We start from the raw sequence: 14,124 nt of genomic DNA on the forward strand, positions 1-14,124 counted from the left end.
ATGTGTCATACTTAATACACGTAGAGGTATAAACGTGAAGGTAATTTTTGTAAACAATTTTGTTTATTTTTATTTTGTTAGTAATCTCTACATCCACCGTGGGGCTCGAACTCACAACCCCAAGATCAAGGGCCGCACGCTCTTCCAACTGAGCCAGCTGGGCGCCCCTAAACCTGAAAGCATTTTCAAAGTTTATTTATTTATTTCAAGAGAGAGAGAGAGAGAGCACGAGTGGGGGCAGGGAAGAGAGAGAGAGGGAGAGACAGAATCCCAAGCAGGCTCCCTGCTGCCAGTGCAGAGCTTGATGCAGGGCTTGAACTCACGAACCATGAGGTCATGACCTGAGCCAAAATCAAGACTCGGATGCTTAACTGACTGAGCCACCCAGGCATCCCTGAAGGTAATTTTAACTTTACTTTTATTTTACTAAAAGATTAAAAAAAATTTTTTAATTAAAATTAAAAAAAATTTTTTTTAATGTTTATTTTTTTTTTTTTTGAGACAGAGACAGAGCATGAGCGGGGGAGGGGCCAAGAGAGGGACAGAGAGAGAGAGAGACAGAATCTGAAGCAGGCTCCAGGTTCTGAGCTATCAGAACACAGCCCGACGTGGGGCTCGAACTCACGAACTGTGAGATCATGACCTGAGCCCAAGTCGGACGCTCAACGGACTGAGCCACTCAGGCACCCCTGTAATTTTAACTTTCAAAGGGATCACAGGGTAAGAAAGGACAACCTTATAAGGGTTAAGGGGAGAGAAGAAACTCTCAGATCTTATAACACAACACCCGGTTACCCACGTCAGGGGACACAGAATGTCCATCTAATGGAATTCCTTTTTTTTTTTTTTAATTTTTTTTCAACGTTTTTTATTTATTTTTGGGACAGAGAGAGACAGAGCATGAATGGGGGAGGGGCAGAGAGAGAGGGAGACACAGAATCGGAAACAGGCTCCAGGCTCTGAGCCATCAGCCCAGAGCCTGACGCGGGACTCGAACTCACGGACCGCGAGATCGTGACCTGGCTGAAGTCGGACGCTTAACCGACTGCGCCACCCAGGCGCCCCTGGAATTCCTGTGGTCATAGCGTTTCCTTGTTGTCAGGAATCACAGGGATCAAAGAAAGCACTCTTGTCTCTCTCTCAAAAATAAACACTAAAAAAAAAAATACCTTCCATTAATTGTTCATGAAGGGAGAAAGACGCAAAACAAATCAGCTGTTTGGATATTGGACTATGGTAATGGAACGCGTAATGCTTGGGGGTAAACGGGTGAAGACACCAGACCTCTCTGACTGTTCTTGCAGCTTTTTCTGAATCTTTAGTTAAAAAGGTAAAAAAAAAACCCAAATCAAACGAATTCAGGTGTATCATAAATGGGTTTCCTGCTGTACTATAATAATAAAAAACCTCTTGGGGGCGTGGGTTGGTTCAGGCAGTAGAGTGTGCAACTTTTGATCCTGGGGTTGTGGGTTCGAATCCCATGCTGGGTGGGGAGATTACTAAAAAAAAAAAAAATACTTAAAAAAAAAATCTCTTCAGAAACAAAGTATTTCAAAGGCCAACATCCAGTGACATCTCTCCGATTCTCACTCCATACTAGTTCCACCCGGATTCCCATGTAGGCCTTCCTCTATCTTTTTTTACAAAAAAATTTTTTTAACATTTATTCGTGTTTTTTTGAGAGACAGAGAGAGACACACACACAGAATCCGAAGCAGGGTCCAGGCTCTGAGCCGTCAGCACAGAGCCCGACGCGGGGCTCGAACTCACGGACCGTGAGATCATGACCTGGGCTGAAGTCGGACGCTCAACCGACTGGGCCACCCAGGTGCCCCTCAGAGAAGCTATTAAAAATGACACAGGGGCGCCTGGGTGGCTCAGTCCGTAAGGTGCCCGACTTGATTTCAGCTCAGGTCACAATGTTGCGGTTCATGGATTCCAGCCCCGCGCCTGCTTGGGATTCTCCCTCCCCCTTTCTGTACGACCCTCATCAAAAATAAATAAATAGGGGCGCCTGGGTGGCTCAGTTGGTTAAGCATCTGCCATGATCTCACAGTTTGTGGGTTCGAGCCCCACGTCGGGCTCTGTGCTGACAGCTCTGAGCCCGGAGCCTGCTTCGGATTCTGTTTCCCCCACTCTCTGCCCATCCCCTGCTTGTTCTCTGTCTCTCAAAGATAAATAAATGTTAAAAATAAAATAAAACAAAAGAAAAACAAAAGACCACACAAGGATGCCTGGGTGGCTCAGTCGGTTAAGCATGCAACTTTGACTCAGGTCATGTTCTCACAGTTAGTGAGTTCAAGCCCCACATCAGGCTCTGTGCTGACAGTGGAGAGCCTGCTTCAGATTCTCTGTCTCCCTCTCCCTCTGCACCCTCCCTGCTTGTGCTTTCTCAAAAATAGATAAATAAACATTAGAAAAACAACAACGCTGGGGCGCCTGGGTGGCTCAGTCCATTGAGCGTCCGACTCCGGCTCAGGTCATGATCTCACGGTCCGTGAGTCCGAGCCCTGTGTCGGGCTCTGTGCTGACAGTTCAGAGCCTGCAGCCTGCTTCGTATTCTGTGTCTCCCTCTCTCTCTGCTCTCCCCTGCTCATGCTCTGTCTCTCAAAAAATAAATAAACATTAATAAAAAAAGAATTCTGGTATACCCATTCAAGAAGAGAAAATGGAATAAAGCAACAAATGACACATGTCATTTCTTGATGTGAAGTTTTCTCACCACGCGACCTCTAATCCAGGTGCTTTACGTAGAATCTCTTACAGGTCGGAGAAGGAAGAGACTGACAGATTCCCAGAGCCACATTCTAGGGCTAAGACTCATCTGGTTTTCTAAGAAGGCATGCCAGGAAGCTGCCTTAGTTTCAAACATGCGTCATGGGCGTTTCAAAGACTGTGTTCTTTGCAAAATACTGTAGACTAAAACAAAACCAAAAAAAAAAAGAAAAAAGAAAAAAGCATAAAATGGCTTTTCCAACCTTCCATGGATAATTCCATGTCTGTTACGTCGCTGCTCCCAGAAGGATGATGGCTGTCTGAAAGGGAAGCAAATGATACAGATATTTAAAAAGGGCAAAATGCAAAATGTAAACAAGAATCCATTTATGTTTGTTATTTAAAAGAATTTTTTTAAGTTTATTTATTTATTTTGAGAGACACAGAGACAGCAAGAGTAGGGGGCAGAGAGAAGGAGAGAGAATCCCAAGCGGGCTCTGCACTGTCAGCACAGAGCCTGACACGGGGCTGGAACTCACGAACTGTGAGATCGTGACCTGAGCCGAAACCAAGAGCTGAACGCTTAACCTACTGAGCCACCCAGGTTCCCCTAAACAAGAATCCATTTAAAACCATCCAAACAGTTCAAGACCCACGCAGGAATGCACATGAAAAATACTTCAACTCCTTGAAATAAAATTCACACAAATGGTCCTTTCTCTATGTCTTTTGTTGTCTTACCGCACTCTGGAGAAGTTTCACACCTACAGAAGCAGGGATGGTACAATAATTCCACGTGCCCTTCCCTGGTGCCAATAGTCACCAACTCCATATCCTGTTTTTCTGTGCCCCCTTTTTTTCACTATGGGATCTTCAGAGCCTTTTTTCTTTTTTTAAAAATATTTATGGGGCGCCTGGGTGGCGCAGTCGGTTAAGCGTCCGACTTCAGCCAGGTCACGATCTCGCGGTCCGTGAGTTCGAGCCCCGCGTCGGGCTCTGGGCCGACGGCTCGGAGCCTGGAGCCTGTTTCCGATTCTGTGTCTCCCTCTCTCTCTGCCCCTCCCCCGTTCATGCTCTGTCTCTCTCTGCCCCAAAAATAAATAAAAAACGTTGGAAAAAAAAAAAAATTTTAAATAAAAATATTTATGGTTTTGAGAGAGAGACAGAGCATGAGCGGGGGAGGGGCAGGGAAATGAGGGAGGCACAGAATCTGAAGCAGGCTCCAGGGTCTGAGCCCCATGTGGGGCTCGAATTCGCGCACCATGAGGTCGTGACCTGAGCCGAAGTCAGACGCTTAACGGACTGAGCTAACCAGGCACCCCTAAAGATTTTATTTGTAAGCAATCTCTACCCCCAATGTGAGGCTTGAACTCACAAGCCCGTGATCAAGAGTCACGTGCTCCACTGACTGAGCCAGCCAGCACCCCGTTTTCCATTTTAAATAGCATAATTTGCATTTTCGTCGGTCAGTTAAAACAGTTCTTATTCTGGATAGGATATCCTCATCTGATATATAACTTGCAAACATTTCCTCTAATTCCATTGGTGGCCTTTTTACTTTTTTGACAGAGTTCTTTGAAGTACAAGTTTTTAATTTTGATGAAGTTTAATTTATTTTTTTCCTTTGGCTGCTCTCGCTAAGAAACCATTATCTAATCCAAGGTCACAATCATCTGCGTCTAGGAGTTCTAAGTGCATGAGAATTTTTAACTCTTACATTCAGGTCTCTGATCCATTTTGAGTTAGTTTTTGTATATGGTGTGAGGTAGAGGTCCGAATGGATCTTTCTGTATGTAGAAAGCTGGTTATTCTAGTACCATTTTTTTTGAAAAGACTATTCTTTCCCCAATGAATTGTTTTGGCACCCTTGTTGAAAATCAAGTAGCTATAAAGATAGGGGTTTATTTCTGCACTCTCAAATCTATTCCACTGAATATCCACTGTCTAACCTTATGCCAGGACCACAGTCGATAACTGTAGCTTTTGCAGTAGGTTTTGAAATCAGGAAATGTGGGTCTTCTGACTCTGTTCTTTTTCAAGATTGTTTTGGCCATTCCGGGTTCCTTGAATTTCCATAACAATCTTAAGGAAGTCTTCCAGTCCATGAACACAGAATATCTTTCCGTTTATTTAGATCTCCTTTAATTTTTTAAACAACGTTTTATAGTTTTCAGTGTACAAGTCTTGCAATTCTTTGGTTAAATTTTTTCTTAAGTATTAAAATTCTTTTAATGTGTATTTATTTTTGAGAGACAGCATGCAAGTGGGGGAGGGGCAGAGAGAGAGGGAGACAGAGAATCTGAAGCAGGCTCCTCCAGGCTCCGGGCTGTCAGCACAGAGCCCGACACGGGGCTCGAACCCACAAACTATGAGATCATGACTTGAGCCAAAGTTGGCTGCTTAACTGACTGAGCCACCCAGGCGCCCCTTAAGTATTTTATTTAAAAACAATATTTTTTAATGTTTATTTATTTTTGAGAAAGAGAGAGACAGAGTGTGAGTGGGGGAGGGGCAGAGAGAGAGAAGGAGACACAGAATCGGAAGCAGGCTGTTAGCACAGAGCCCGACGTGGGGCTCGAACCCACAAGCAGTGAGATTGTGACCTGAGCCGAAGTTGGGACACTCAACCAACTGAGCCACCCACGTGCCGCGACAATGGACACTTTTTCACTGGTCTTCAGAGTTTTTGAAAAAAGCGGTTTGTTTATTTTGAGAGAGCGAGAGAGAAAGAAAAAGAGAGAGAATCCCAAGCAGGCTCCACTCTGTCAGCGCAGAGCCCAACGTGGGGCTCGAACTCACGCACCGTTGAGATCATGACCTGAGCCAAAACCAGGAGGGGGTGGCTCAACTGACTGAGCCACCCAGGTATTCTGAAAAAAGTGTCTAAGTTACAGAGCTCTGTAATGCTGCAGGAAAACTTCAAAATTAAGATTTTGTAGGAAGCGCTTCAAACCTGGTCGCGGTCGAGGATTTAGAACCATCCCACACAACACCACGTCGTCAAACTGGTACCACGTCGGGGTCCGGCAGGGATCTGGTCTCTGGGGAGAGGACCAAGCCAGGCGAGTGCATAGACCGCCTACCAGCTAATCAGTGTCTGCTGTTCTGCCGTTTAAATTGTATGACATCAATGAAGCAAATATTATTAAGAACGGGGTACCTGAATGTCTTGATCTTTCGATATTTTCTCAGTAACTTAGGGGACAGACAGGACAGCAAAGGATTAGGGGGACATACTTTAGAACATGCAAAATAAGAATACTTAACAGACAAGCTCAAGTAAAACGCACCAGGATACCTCTGTCTTCACGTTTGCCTCGAAGCATGCGGATTTAGGCTGAACACGGATCTATTTCCTAACCGTAAAATGCTTTACTTTAAATGGCAGTATGCTACATCCCAGTAAACGTATTGCTTCGGCCTGTTTTCCAGATGGGGGCTAATTAAAATTTCTCATCTTGGGGGCGCCTACGTGGCTCAGCCAGTTGAGCGTCCGACTCTTCGATTTCGGCTCAGGTCGCAATCTCGTGGTTTGCGAGTTCAAGCCCCGCGTCCAGCTCTGCGCGGACAGTGTGGAGTCGGCTTGGGATTCTCTATCTCCCTCTCTCTCAAAACAAATTAATTTTTAAAAATACGACAAAAAAACGTCCTGTCACAAACAACATTTGGGGAAGGAAATGAAAATGAAATGGGATTACCTTGCATATTAGACGGATAGTAATTAGGATCTTCTGACTCCTTCTTGACTGACACAGCCGTCGCTCTCAGTGCCGAGCCTTTGGAAGCAATGAAAATCATAAAATCGCGTGTTAGGCCACAGAGAACTAGGACCGGCTGGGACAGTTCCAGGCTCTGCCTTGATGAACAGGGCAACGTGATCGCCAGCAAAACAACGTGGGGCTCACACACTGTGAACAGTCGGCTTTCCCGTATAACAATACAAGTAACAGAACCAAAACACTATAAAATCAATATAAAAGGAAAGAAGGAAGGAAGGAGAGAAGGATGTAGAAAGGAACAGAAGGAGGGAGGGAGGGAAAGAAGGGAAGAAGAAGGTCTGGTTCCCAGTTTGGGAACATTTTCCTTTTCAAGGAGGCTTCGTACATACGTGCATTTATGCAAAATACGGTAAAATATTCTTCTCCAATGCGATATGCATTTGCACATGTCACCTTTTTAAGGTTTTTTTTCTTAATTTTTTTGACATTTACTCATTTTTGAGAGACAGAGACAGAGAGTGAGCGGGGAGGGGCAGAGAGGGGGAGACACAGAATCTGAAACAGGCTCCAGGCTCTGAGCTGTCAGCACAGAGCCCGACGCGGGGCTCGAACTCACGAACCGCGAGATCATGACCTGAGCCGAAGTCAGACACTTAAGCGACTGAGTCACCCAGGCGCCCCCCTTTTTTGTAAAGTTTGTATTTAAATTCCAGTTAATTAACACATAGAGTAGTATCAGTTTCCAGGGTACAATACAGTGATTCAAGCCTTCCATACATCACTCGGTGGCTACGTGTAATCTTACCTACGACAATGACATGAATTTCAAAATTTCAAAACCTGGGGGAACTACGTTAGTGAAACCAAAACCCGTCATCAGGGAAAGGTGTGGTAGCCTGCAAAATTAGCCACAGGTTTCTCCCACCCCGGTGTGCATGCCTGTCTGCAATGTCTCTCTTGCTCTTTTCTAGAAGTGGAGGCTACTTCTCCATCCTGTAAAGCTGGGCCTCGTCTCATGGCTCACTTTGGCCAATGGGACGTTGGCCAACAGGACGCGAGCCGAGGCCTGAAGAGTGCAGCTGCGTCTGAGCTGCTGCTTCAGAACTGAGTGGCCGTGTGAACGCGCCCGGGCTCCCAGGGGACGTGAGACCAAGCGGACGGAGGCCAGGCTCTCCCAGCGGCCTCGGACTCAGGAGCGAGGTCACCTGGGAGCAGACAGCTACCCGGCCAATGTGTGGAATTGCCAGAAAGACTAATCATTGTTTGGGGGTGCTTGGGTGGCTCAGTCAGTTAAGCATCCATCTGACTTCGGCTCAGGTCATGATCTCACGGTTCGTGGGTTCGAGCCCCGCGTCGGGCTCTGTGCTGACAGCTTAGAGCCTGGAGCCTGCTTCGGATTCTGTGTCTCCCTCTCTCTGCCTCTCCCCCACTCATGCTCTGTCTCTCTGTCAAAAATAAATAAACATAATAAAAGAAAAATAAAAGACTAATCATTGTTTGAAGCCACTTTGTTTTGGGGAGAAAGAGAGAGAAAGAGAGAAATTTGAAACTCAAAACCATTTTGACACTTGTTCTGTGTAGCAAGGGGTGCAGAAATATCACAAGAAATGAGGCTCTCAGGGGCCGTCCGGCAGCGAGTTGAATGGCATCATGAAATCCAAGGTAGAGAGTCATGTTAGTACGGAGCACATTTTTGTCTAAACTGAACCACATCTCCAAAAGGAAGCATCAACAAAAGAGGCCTCGTGGCGCCTGGCTGGCTCAGTCGGAAGAGTGTGCAGCTCTTGATCTCGGGGTTGTGAGTTCAAGCCCCGGGTTCAGTTTAGAGCTTAAAGACAAAAAGAGACCTATTTTTTTTTTTTAAGTTTATTTATTTTGAGAGAGAGAGAGAGAGAGAGAGAGAGAGACAGAAAGAGAGAGAACCAGCAGGGGAGGGGCAGGGAGAGAGAGAATCCCAAGGGGGCTCCGTGCTGTCAGCACACAGCCTGACGGGGGGCTGCATCTCATGAACCGTGAAATCATGAGCTGAGCTGAAATCAAGAGTCGGACGCCTAACCGACTGCACGGCTCTTCTTTTTTTTTTTTTTAAAGTAAGCTCGACGCCCAACATGGGGCTCGAACACATAACCCTGAGATCAAGAGTCACACACTCCTCCGACTGAGCCAGCTAGGTGCCCCAGCTTGTGTTCATTTTTATTAACTTGAATTTTGAGTTTTGGTTTTATGTACTTGGTTACTTTAAGTTTTCTAACCTTTGCGGCTTTAATGCTTTCAAAGATTTTCCCATCCCTCAAGCATTTGCATCTAAAACATTTTTTTGACCTTTTAACATTTCCCCTCTAATCAATGCCATTTTTCTTTCTTTAAGGAGTGGGGGAAGGCAGGGATAAGGCCCCTACTGAGGTTATTTAAATAGTGCCCTAGTCACCATCACCCCTTTCACTGGTCAATTCTTTGGGTTTTTTTTTTAACATTTATTTTTATTTGAGAGAGAGAAAGAGAGAGAGTGATCAGGGGGAGGGACAGAGACAGAAGCTCAAGCGGACTCCACGTTCAGCACAGAACCTGATGTGGGGCTTGATCCCACAACCGTGAGATCATGACCTGAGCCAAAATCAAGAGCCGGCCACTCAACCGACTGCACCACCCAGGCGCCCCAGGATTTTCTATATAGATGACCATGTCATCTGTGAACAAAGGCAGTTATATTTCATCATTCTCAATCTGTGTGCCCTATATTTCCTTTTCTTGTCTTATTGCATTAGCAAGGACTTTCAGTACAACACTGGAAGGAAGTTCAAGAGGGGACATCCTTCCTCGTTCTTGACCTCAGTGGGAAAGGTTCTAGCTTCTCACTCGGCTTTTTGTAGATTTTTAAAACCAAATTGAGGAAGCGCCCTGCCCCCCATTCTTAGTTTACTGCAAGTCCATGTTTTAGAAGTAAAACAAAAGAAAGGGGTCAAATGATAATCTGCCAAATACTCGATTCTATAAGCATCCGTGTACGTACCTGAATCTTCCATGGGTTCAGTTTTCACACTGATGGGGCCACAGCTGCAAGGAGAAGGGAACCCTTGTCAAGACAAGCCGGCCGGGGTGAGACGTGACCACGGGGATCTGGATGCACTGTACTCAAACCCCCCAATTTCCAGATCTCCACGCCGTCCTACCTCCCCTGCCCACCATCCAGCTCAACGCAAAACTAACTCGTTCATGTAACATTAATGTTCTTAATAATCTGTTATACCATTAAAGGAGTCCATTGAACATAGTCTTAAAACCTCAAACATCCTTTTGAATAAAGAATATATAACAAAACAAGGGAAACTTTCTATGGTCTAAAAACTAACACTCTGGGGTTAGATGTGGATTTTTTTATTTCCCTTACCTTTCACTTGGTGACGTCACCGATCTCTTAGCATCCATGACCACCAAAGACCCACCTGTGCAGAAGTAAAAAGACACACACTAGCCCCTTTCTGCACCTTGAAAATGACACCATTCGAAGGCACGTAACGTGAAAGTAAATACAGAGAGAACAGAACTCCAGCTCCAGGCCTTTACAGAATAGTAGTGGGGAGAGACCAATTCGAAGAGGCCCCTGTGTCCTCGTGCCGTGTGTGTGGGCAGAGTGGGGGCTGAGGAGTAGACAGGGGCCGCAGCGACCTCCAGCAAGTCACTAAACCTTCCTGGGCCTCAGTTTCCTCATCTGAAAATGGTGGTTGGGTGAGGATCAATTAAAACGTGCAAAGAACACAGAACCATGCCGGGTATGCCGGAAGCAATGAATTAGCGGGTGTGGCTGTTACTGTTCTATGATGAAAATACAAGCCGTCTGGGGCAACGGTCACCCAGTCACCCGCCGCCCCTCCCCCTCAGGTCTCCCCTTCAACATAAGCTAGGGAATTCTGGGAACGTTCCATTGCTCTGGAAACGGACTGCGCTCTGTGAGCAGCCCAAGCCCTGTGCGCTCCCGCGTGCGCCTCGTGAACTCTGCCCACCCCTCTCTGGACATCCTGTCTCTGTACCTAGGTAGTCTCAGCACAGCACCCTCTTAGACAGACCTGGTCTCTCCAGGACAGGTACGGCCCACAGTTTCCAGCTATGTTCCAGATTAATAATCTGGGAAAATAAGAAGTGGGCAGAGGTGGATCTCTAAACGCTTCTGGAAAAATTGCTATTCTTTTGGTCTGTTCGTCGTTGTAAATTGAGGAGATTATGAAGGGCCCCGGGTTCTCAAACTCGGCCTCAAACACCCATCCATGTTGCTTTCTGCCTGGGCACGTGGATGGGCCTCCCGGCAGAACCAACGTGTTGAGACCCTGCTCGGCTTGAGAGCCACCTGGTGGCTCCACAAAGCCCCTTTGATCATACAACTCTAAACCCTCCCCAGGACTTCCGGGGATTTCCGCCGGGCATCCTGGGGAGACCTCGGGTCACCCCTGGTTCTCTGTTGGACAGACTTGCTCCTTCTAGACGGTGAGTCTCAGAAGCACGAGAAATGGCCATACCTCCTCCATCCACTCCCGAACCCAACGATGCCCGGCCTGTGGCTGGGGGTCAAAGGACTATCAAGTGACCCAGCATCCTCATGACCCTGGACTCGAGGACAAGATAGGCCTACTGTCCTCTGTGGGCAGTAGGAGCTTGCCGGCTTGAGACCTAGGAGCTTGGCCGTGGGAGCTTCCCGGCTTCAGACCTGGGAGCAGAATCCCTTCAGCTCTTGTCGGGGTGTGTCCTTCCCTGAGCTGAGCACCCCACAAGAGGCACGGCCCCCCCCCCCACCCCGGGGTGCCAGCAGTTACTTCCTCCATGGTGAGCAGGCAAGGGACACACAAGTTTTAGAATGTACCAGACTTGCATTTCAAGTAAGAAAAGCAGGGCTGGAGGGGTGCCTGGGTGGCTCAGTCGGTTAAGCATCTGACTTTAGCTCAGGTCAGGAACTCACAGCTCATGGGTTCGAGCCCCGTGTCGGGCTCTGTGCGGACAGCTCAGAGCCTGGATCTTGCTTTGGATTCTGTGTCTCCCCCTCTCTCTCTGCCCCTCCCCCGCTTGCACTCTGTCTCTCTCAGTCTCTCAAAAATAAAGGAAACATTAAAACAAAAAAAAAATTTTTTTAAAGAAAAGCAGGACTGGCTTAGTAGCCAGGGTCAGTCACCGATTATGAGAAGCTGTCACTTACCGAGCTGATTCGCTGGACCTAGGAAAGGTCTGCAAGAAAACCGACACTATTACCCGACATGAAAGACAGATTAAACATTTGAATAACCAACTTCTAAGTGTAAGAGGACATAATTAACAAACGAATTGAAATTAAGCTGTCAGTTTATCCTCAAATGAACTAGGCTTTATGAGGGGGATAGAGCCTGCCACCTGTTGATGATGAATGAAATCCCCGCTTTGTTCTCCAAAATCCATTTCAGGGTGGTGAGACCATAGTTCTCGGGGTGCTGAAAGGCCACTCCTTCTGGAAGCCCCTGTACAACCACGGCCGCTGGGTCCCTCAGAATCTTCTCGTACGGAACAGGCACCATCGCTGTGGTCCCCAAGGCTTTGCCTAGAAGAGGGGAGATGTCTTTAGATGGTACGAACATAAACCCTACCTGTCAGCTGCATTCAGTGCAGTAAAGAAACACAGGTGCTGGGGCGCCTGGGTAGCTCAGTCTGTTGAACGTCTGACTTTTGGTTTCGGCTCAGGTCATGATTTGCAGTTCGTGAGATCGAGCCCCGCGTCGGGCTCTGTGTTGACAGCTCGGAGCCTGCTGGGGGGTCCCTCTCCCTTTCTCTCTGCCCCTCCCCCCCCACCTCTCTGTCTCAAAATAAATAAATACACTCTGAAACAAACAAAAAAGAAAGAAACACAGGTGGCAATGCCCGGCTTTGAAGCCACAGTAAGAGCTGAAGCATCCTAGTCCTCTATAACCCGTTAATAGAATTCCCAAAGGGCCACAGGAAAAGCTTATGAGACGTTTTACTTTACATCTTCACGTAAGAAAGAGGAAATAACAGGTCTTCTCCATTCGGTTGTAGGTGGCACACCCAGGGCAGCAGAGGGTGCCCCACGGTTACTCAGTGCCAAAAGAGGATGAGAGCCCCCACCCGAAGGTCCACAAGGACCCTAGGTGGCTCTGCACAACTCAGGCCAACTTGCCTGTGGAGAAGTTATGGAGTCAACGTGGCCTCGGGTCACCATCATGGGGCCGGGTCAGTCGTGCTGCGCTGGCTGGCCAGCCCCCAGGTGCAGGAGCCCCATTTCTCTCAGAAGCGTAGCCTGAGACTCTGAGATCCCCTAGGCTCGAGGTCCCCCACAGTCAAATGCTCACAGGGACCTGCAGGTCCCATAAACGTGTGATACTCTCTAAAAATGACAGGACTCTGAGAGGCTAAGGCAGGCGCTTGTGTCACAACTAAGCCCAACACCTGTGTGGTTATTGAGTTACCCAGCTTTTCTTTTTTAAGATTTTATTTTATTTTTTAACGTTTATTTATTTGTGTTGAGAGAGAGAGAGAACAGGCACACGAGAGCAGGGGGAGGGGGCGGAGAGAGAGACAGGGAGATTGAGAGAGAGAATCCCAAGCAGGCTCCACACTGTCAACACACAGCCCAACTTGGGGCTCAATCCCATGAATTGTGAGACGGTGACCTGAGCCTAATCAAGAGTCAGATGCTTAACCGACTGAGCCACCCAGGGGGTGCCTGGGTGGCTCAGTCGGTTAAGCATCTGACTCTTGATTTCAGTTTAGGTTACGATCCCAGGGTTGAGGGGTGGAGCCCCTCGTCAGGCTCTGTGCTGAATGTACACCCTGCTTGGGATTCTATCTCTCAATCTCTCTGTCTCTCTCTCTTTCTCTTTACCCCTCTGGCCTTTGTCCCTGTGTGTGCACATGTTCTCTCTCTCTCTCTCTCTCTCTCTCTCTCTAAAATAAAAAAAATAATAGGGGACACCTGGGTGGCTCAGTGGGTTAAGTGTGTGACTTTGGCTCAGGTTATGATCTCACAGTTCATGGGTTCAAGCCCCGCGTTGGGCTCTGTGCTGACAGCTCAGAGCCTGGAGCCTGTTTCAGATTCTGTGTCCCCTTCTCTCTCTGCCCCTCCCCGACTTGTGCTCTGTCTCTCTTGGTCTCTCAAAAATAAATACATGTTAAAAAAAAATTTTAATAATAAAAGGAGATAAAATTCTGCATAGGTATTAAAAAAATCCTTATCTTGGGGTGTCTGGCTGGCTCACTCGATGGAGCATGTGACCCCCGATCTTGGGGTCATGAGTTTGAGCCCCACATTGGGTGTAGAGATTATATTAAATAAATAAATAAACTTAAGAAAAATCCCTCTTAATGCCTGTGGAAGACATGAGTAGATGGAGGGACGCCTGGCTGGCTCCATCGGGTAAGTGTCTGACTTCGGCTCAGGTCACGATCTCACAGTTCGTGGGTTCGAAACCCGTGTCGGGTTCTGTGCTGACAGCTCGGAGCCTGGAGCCTGTCTCGGATTCTGTGTCTCCCTCTCTCTCTGTCCTTCCCCTGTTCACGTGCTCTCTCTCTCTCTCAAAAATAAATAAACATTAAAAAAAAAAAAAGACATGAGTACATGGAAAGACTGATGAGGTTGAGGTTGGTGCCTGAACCAGCAGTGAATGTCTTTAATATAGTTCAGCCTTGAACAACACAAGTTTGAGCTGCTCAAGTCCAC

General features: G+C 47.2%; 1 protein-coding gene across 13 annotated transcripts in view; it reads right to left on the reverse strand.

Moving 5' to 3' along the window:
• LOC131500884 (general transcription factor II-I repeat domain-containing protein 2B) overlaps nt 1-14,124 on the reverse strand; it is a 50,319-nt gene that overhangs the window by 14,087 nt on the left and 22,108 nt on the right. For all 13 annotated transcript variants that reach the window (XR_009256519.1, XM_058710440.1, XM_058710439.1 and 10 more), the window contains 6 exons: nt 11,808-11,991; nt 11,617-11,645; nt 9,823-9,877; nt 9,445-9,488; nt 6,414-6,491; nt 2,979-3,035 (listed from right to left, as the gene is read on the reverse strand). Coding sequence is in view for 12 of the 13 variants with exons in the window: in XM_058710440.1 (XP_058566423.1) it covers nt 2,979-3,035; nt 6,414-6,491; nt 9,445-9,488; nt 9,823-9,877; nt 11,617-11,645; nt 11,808-11,991 (447 nt within the window). In the remaining variant the exon portion in view is untranslated. The remainder of the gene's footprint in view (nt 1-2,978; nt 3,036-6,413; nt 6,492-9,444; nt 9,489-9,822; nt 9,878-11,616; nt 11,646-11,807; nt 11,992-14,124) is intronic.

Source organism: Neofelis nebulosa, chromosome 18 (genome assembly GCF_028018385.1).
Source record: "Neofelis nebulosa isolate mNeoNeb1 chromosome 18, mNeoNeb1.pri, whole genome shotgun sequence".
NCBI classification, from domain to species: Eukaryota; Metazoa; Chordata; class Mammalia; order Carnivora; family Felidae; genus Neofelis; species Neofelis nebulosa.